This window comes from Mirounga leonina, unplaced genomic scaffold (genome assembly GCF_011800145.1).
Source record: "Mirounga leonina isolate KUSES-001 unplaced genomic scaffold, KU_Mleo_1.0 Mir_154, whole genome shotgun sequence".
In the NCBI taxonomy this organism is placed as follows: domain Eukaryota; kingdom Metazoa; phylum Chordata; class Mammalia; order Carnivora; family Phocidae; genus Mirounga; species Mirounga leonina.
This window is the reverse complement of record NW_023270389.1, coordinates 32,292,320-32,298,319: the sequence shown is the minus strand read 5'-3', so window position 1 is coordinate 32,298,319 and position 6,000 is coordinate 32,292,320. Positions and strand designations below refer to the sequence as shown.

General features: G+C 37.3%; 1 protein-coding gene across 1 annotated transcript in view; it reads left to right on the top strand.

The window, feature by feature from the left end:
• The first annotated feature begins 535 nt into the window (after positions 1–535).
• CFHR5 (complement factor H related 5) overlaps positions 536–6,000 on the top strand; it is a 28,859-nt gene continuing 23,394 nt past the window's right edge. Inside the window, exons 1-4 of the mRNA XM_035010400.1 lie at positions 536–1,053; positions 3,755–3,946; positions 5,062–5,238; positions 5,447–5,452. Coding sequence (XP_034866291.1) covers positions 972–1,053; positions 3,755–3,946; positions 5,062–5,238; positions 5,447–5,452 — 457 coding nt within the window. The 5' untranslated portion in view covers positions 536–971. The remainder of the gene's footprint in view (positions 1,054–3,754; positions 3,947–5,061; positions 5,239–5,446; positions 5,453–6,000) is intronic.

Below are 6,000 nucleotides of genomic sequence, written 5' to 3'. Positions count from 1 at the left end.
AAATTTCCCTGTTAAATTTCCAGCTAGCCTGCCATTTTGTTACTTGCCCCAACAGTATCATGTAGACATTAGCCTTCCTGGATTGTTTCCCACTATAATCTCTATTGTATTCAACAGTGTCATTGGGTGTGGATGTTTTCCAAGATCTGCTACAAAGTCATCCTGCACGAGAAGGGCAGCAAAGCCACCAGTCACAAGGCCTGCCTGCCCATCTGAGTCAAACGTGTGAGCCACAGAAGGATGGGAGTAGCCACTCTTTTTTTAGTGAGACTTACGGAGATTTTCTTTAATAAACATTTCTCAACAGTATGCTCTTTGGCCAATTTACAGAAACTATAAATGGTTATTTTTTTTAATAATTTTGTCCAGTTTTATTTCTGCCTTTTGGAAAGGGAATCTACCACACTCCTGTCCTAGCCATTCTTGCCAGTCCCGCCTAAAGGAGTTTGAAATACACTTTGTTCAAAAATTTCAGGAAGCGTTATTTCACAAAATTATTCTTGACTACATTTAAAAAAATATCTACAAATGTATAACAATTATTAAGAGGGAGCCTGATTCCTAGTGCCAGTTTGAAGAGGAATTTATAATAACGAAAGATGGACATGACATTAGAATGACCTACACTTGGTTGCCTTCTCAAATGCTGACCTCATGGCTAGCAAGAAGAGAGGCAAGGGAGGGCTTCATTTCCCCTCCTCCGAGGTCCATTTCTGAGTGCGTCAAACGTAGAAACTTTGTAACTGCAGCAAGGAAGTTGCCCAGCTATTTAGAGTCTTGATGTGAAAACAGAATAAGAGATTATTTAGTTTTTTTGCACTACCCTGTGTGAACTTTGATATTTACAGAAAGTATTTCACTACACCAGCTTCCTGGCACTGAATGCACTGAAATTCAAAAGTCATGCGTATCACCCCAAATGAAAGCAAGATTTGGAGCAAGACCACCATTGTTGGACCATTTCGAAGTATATGTGCTCAGGAGAATCTAGCATGCTGCTTTTAATTAATGCCATTCTAATCTTCTGGATTTCTACTGTCGGGATGCAAGGTAAGTTGAAAACACGAAAGCAGACCTGAATATTTAGTTCCTCTCTCATATGTGTGTGTTGGGTGTGTATTAGTGTGTATGTTTTAAAATGAATAAATAGGTAAGAACATTTTAAATAAAGGCTTATAATTTAATCTATTTTATCAAAATGTTTTCTAATATGAAATTAAGAGAAAATAGAATGAAATTATTTTCTCTGTCCGTGTGAATAGCCACCAAATACAACATTTGGAGAGGAATTACAGGATGAAAAAGCTGCATATAATAAAGTCAAAAGGGTTAAGTACCAGTGTAATTCTCCATAAACTCTGCAATGCCACTGGCCAGAAAAAGCATCCCAAGAAAATCTGGACACCTTCAAAATATTTGCATTTTCATAGATTTGTTAATTTAAGATTTAAATATTATTAAACCAGGAAATTCCTTTTTCAATCTAATTATCATTCAACGAAGGGGAATCTCTTTTACTAAAACAGTGCAGTATATACTAATTTTTGTGTGTAATAAGCCAGTGAAATGTCAATGAGTTGTTATCTTTTTTTTTTTTTTTTTTGGTTGTTACTTGCTTTTCTGAGCTCTTCAGCAAATGTTAAAAGTGAAAAGAAATTGTCCATCCTTTATTAAAACTATAAACCACATCTTACAATATTTTAAAAACTGTCTCATCTTATTTCATGTTGAAATAAAAATCATCATATCCAAATAATTGCAAACGAAACCTCTAACAAGATCCAAGACCGCTGATTAGACCACATGTGGAAGTGGAGTTTCAGTCCTACCTTTTATTGTTTGATTTCCAGAAGGGATTTATTTTGCTATTGTGTTGCTTGCTAATTTTTGCATATAATGGACGTTCTTTGGGGAAAGTTTCTCTTTAATCCTAACTTGAGAAAAATAGGAACATTAAAAATGCTTTACTTTTTAAGAGCCACCCTCATAAAAGTTATAAAACCTTATTTCTATAGACTGGAAACTCCTTTTGTTTGTTACTACTTTTAACATTGAGATAGACTCACAGGAGAGCAATTAGCTGATGGGGGTAAAAGTACAACAGGCATTGCTTAATTAAAAATTAAAAATTAAATTAAAATTAATTAAAAGTACCAAATTCTCTGATTAGACTGTACAACAGCCTCACTGAAGAACTGTATAAATAGGTGTATTTGATTTTTTTTTAACCTGTGTGTCTGATAAATATTGTTTTAAACATCTGTTAGTGATGGCATTAAGAGAGGATTTCTAAATGGGCAAAAAGCAGGGAAAAGAAGTGTAAAATATGAGAATAATATGTAGAATTTTTACAACCCAGAGCCCAGAAAAAAGATATTCAAACTTCAAACTAGTCTCCGGAGAACCCTCAGTGAAGCTCTATCCAGAATTTGTGTCGCTGTTAAATGGCTTCTAATTTTGTGTTGCAGTTAGGCTGAGGTGCGTGTTGAGGTGCTCTGGTCCCAGAGCAAAAACAGCGCGTTAAAGTCACGCTTATATAAGAACCCTGCATACGTTCCATAGTGAAATACTGATCGAGCACTATATTATGCTGCATGTTGCAGCAAAGAAGCTCAAAAGAAGTGAGAACTCTGTGCCTCACTACAGCTTTGAGTGTCCTTGGAGGAAAGCAAAACGTGTCAATAAGTAAATAGATTGCAAGACTATGTGCGTCTATGTAGATACGTGTGATACATGTGTGTATATATATGAGGGTGTGTCTCGATTTCATTGGAAATGTAGTCATGAGCTTTTATCAGAATGTAGAGACAGCAGACATCATCTCCCACTTTTGGAGGGGGTGACTGGCTAAGGGAGGTCTGCCAAGAGAAGTTAACTTTCAGAAGTATCACATCGCTGTGCGCACAATGAATATTTTTGCTAAATGTTGCAGAATGAGTGTTGAAGGATAGGTAGAAGGGGGACGACTGGAGAATGGAAGGGACGTTATTCTGCATAGCAAAGTATACATAGGTAGAAATGCATGGAAATGCATGAGGGGAGCGTAAAGCAGGTCTGGAAAAAGCATTAGGGAGGTGTGACTGTCAATGTTTAATGGCGGGTCTTTTCCTCCGCCTCGTATCAAATTGTAAACAGATAAGTAACCCCAGGTTTCGCAGGTTAAAAAGCACAGGAATCACTAGTGTGAAATATTGTGCCACACGGAAAGTCACCTCTAGGCAAAGGCAAAAGAGAGTTTCCCGAGGTAACTGGCTGGTGAGCTGAGTTTCTGGAAGTTGTCTTCTTTATTCACATAAGGAGAAAACAAAACTGCTTCATCCTCCCAGCACCGGGAAAAACCAGACAGCACAGAGACTGAATCAGAGTAGAGAAAGGAAAGGCCCGGGGAGCCCGCACGACTCCGTCCCTGCCTGCCAGCTCGCGGTGTGCACCCGCGACCTGCTCCCCTCGGCCGCCGCTCATAGATCGCTGCGTGGGATTCTCTTCGCGAAGTTACTGCGGAAGAGAGTTTATTCCACGTGACTCCAAACATAAATCTCATGTTCATCGACAACGGACTTTTCAAATACTCTTGTACTCTTAATTAGAGACCGTTTTTCGTTCTCGACTGATTAGAACACCGGAAGGCATGTAAGGTAGAGGAACTTGAGCTGGATGAAAGAAAAAAAAAATCAAAGAGATGATTAAAAGATGACTTAATGATTCACTAATGTAGGTTAATTCTTCAGTTTTGTTTTATTTTTCCCAGCGTTTTCCTATTGTGGTTTTCCAAAAATAAACCACGGAATTATATATGGTAAAGAGTACGATGAGGAGCCTTCCCTAATTACTGTTGGGGAAATTTATTATTATTCTTGTGAATATGATTTTACATCTCCTTCACGATCCTTTTGGACTCGCATAATCTGCACAGAAGAAGGATGGTCACCAACACCCAAGTGTCTCAGTGAGTAAATGCCCTGATCAGTAGATGTGGATGCATCATTCAGTAAATAGAGATGTACCAGATGTGACGTCAGGCCCTTGGCAGGCAATCACAGGGATCAGGACTAGCCAGCGAAGATGAGAAATGTAGTCCTTTCTTGAGAAGCCCTTTATGAAAACCAAATGAAGAATAGATATGTGAACTTTCTCGTGTTACTTAGAAGTGCTTTACACATTTTAATTTTAAACTGATGATTTATGTATTTGACTATTAATATGTATTCCCTAATATTTGTTTGGTATTAGCCTGGGCATATTTTTCCTTTAAAACAAATCTTTTTACATACACATTCTGTTTTGAAACTTACCATTCTCTTGAGTATTGAAAAGATTGTGTAAGTGTAAATATTTTCACTTTCATATTTTCCGTAAAACACGTCTTTTGTTCTTACAGTGATATCTATATTAATCCTTAAGTGAATGTGATGAGCAGACTCAAGAGAGAATAGGTATATTAAGCAAAAAAGCAATGGGGGGTGCCTGGGTGGCTCAGTTGGTTAAGTATCCGATGCTTGAGTTCGGCTCAGATCATGATCTTAGGGTCATGAGCTCAAGCGCCGTGCTGGGCTCTGTGCTCATCGAGAAGTCTGCTTGTCCCTCTCTCTCTGCCCACCCCACCCCCCACTCTCTCTCTATCTCAAATAAATAAATAAAATCTAAAAAAAAGAAAAAAACAATGGCAGGCAGAAAATATGAGCCAACAGAGGAGACAGTAGTGGTCTTTCTCCTTCTGTAAGAAACATTTAGGAGAATTAAGAGAGAAATGGATATATTAAAATCTAATTTTGTACCTAGAAAAGTTTATAAAAATCAAATATTTTTTGTAAAAACCATAGAACAGAATGAAATGTTAATTTACTTCTGTAAATTAAATATCTTCTTCTAAATTACTTCTGTAAAGTAATATCATATATATAGTAGCATGATCAGAGTTCTTTAGGAATTTTGTTTTCATACCTGATTTCAGTTTTGAAAGTTTGCCATTCTTCTTAAAATACTGTAAAAAGGAAATTTAGGTTTTTTGTTTTTTTTTTTTACCACTTCCATCTTGTACATTAAACAATTTTTGGTTCTTAGGACTGTGTTTCTTTCCTTCTGTGGAAAATGGTCATTCTGCATCTTCAGGACAAACACACCTGGAAGGTGACACTGTACAAATTTTCTGTGATGTCGGCTACAGCCTTCCTGGTAATAGTGACACCATTTCATGTTTGGAAGATGGCTGGTCTTCTCCTCCCAAATGCAGCTCCACCAGTAAGTAAAATGCTGTCCTTTCACATCCTGACATGTGATGTGATTTTTAAAAAAATATATCTATTGTCAGGGGCTAAATGTAGGTATCACCACTGGCTTTTATCATTATGCATTTGTTTTTCAGTTCCAGTTGAGTCTGATAGATATACAAATAGCATAGTTTGCCTGCCTACACGAATCTGGTGCATGCAATAAATAGAAATATTAGAAGGCAGTCCCTTTATGTTAAAGGAACACCCCTTTATTGCTTACATGAAAATTATCAGGTTAGTTGGAAATCAACTTTATTTAAAACTGGAGTATTAAACTGAAAATAGACTATTTAAGTGAACGTAAGTCCAATCCTAGTTAAAATGTCTTATGAATAAGACAGTTTTTTATTTTTTTTAAAGATTTTATTTATTTATTTGAGAGAGAGAATGAGATAGAGAGAGCATGAGAGGGGGGAGGGTCAGAGGGAGAAGCAGACTCCCCGCTGAGCAGGGAGCCCGATGCGGGACTCGATCCCGGGACTCCAGGATCATGACCTGAGCCGAAGGCAGTCGCTTAACCAACTGAGCCATCCAGGCGCCCCAATAAGACAGTTTTTTATAGTTATTTTATGTGTATATTAAATTCATAGGCTTAATTCAATAAACCATCAGTTTCTATGTTTAAAATATTTTGTACCTGTGAGCATTATGCTTATTTGTCAGTGGCTTTGGAAAACAACTCCTTAAGATACTGTATAATATGAAGGCATCTCCCAGACCTGGGTGAACA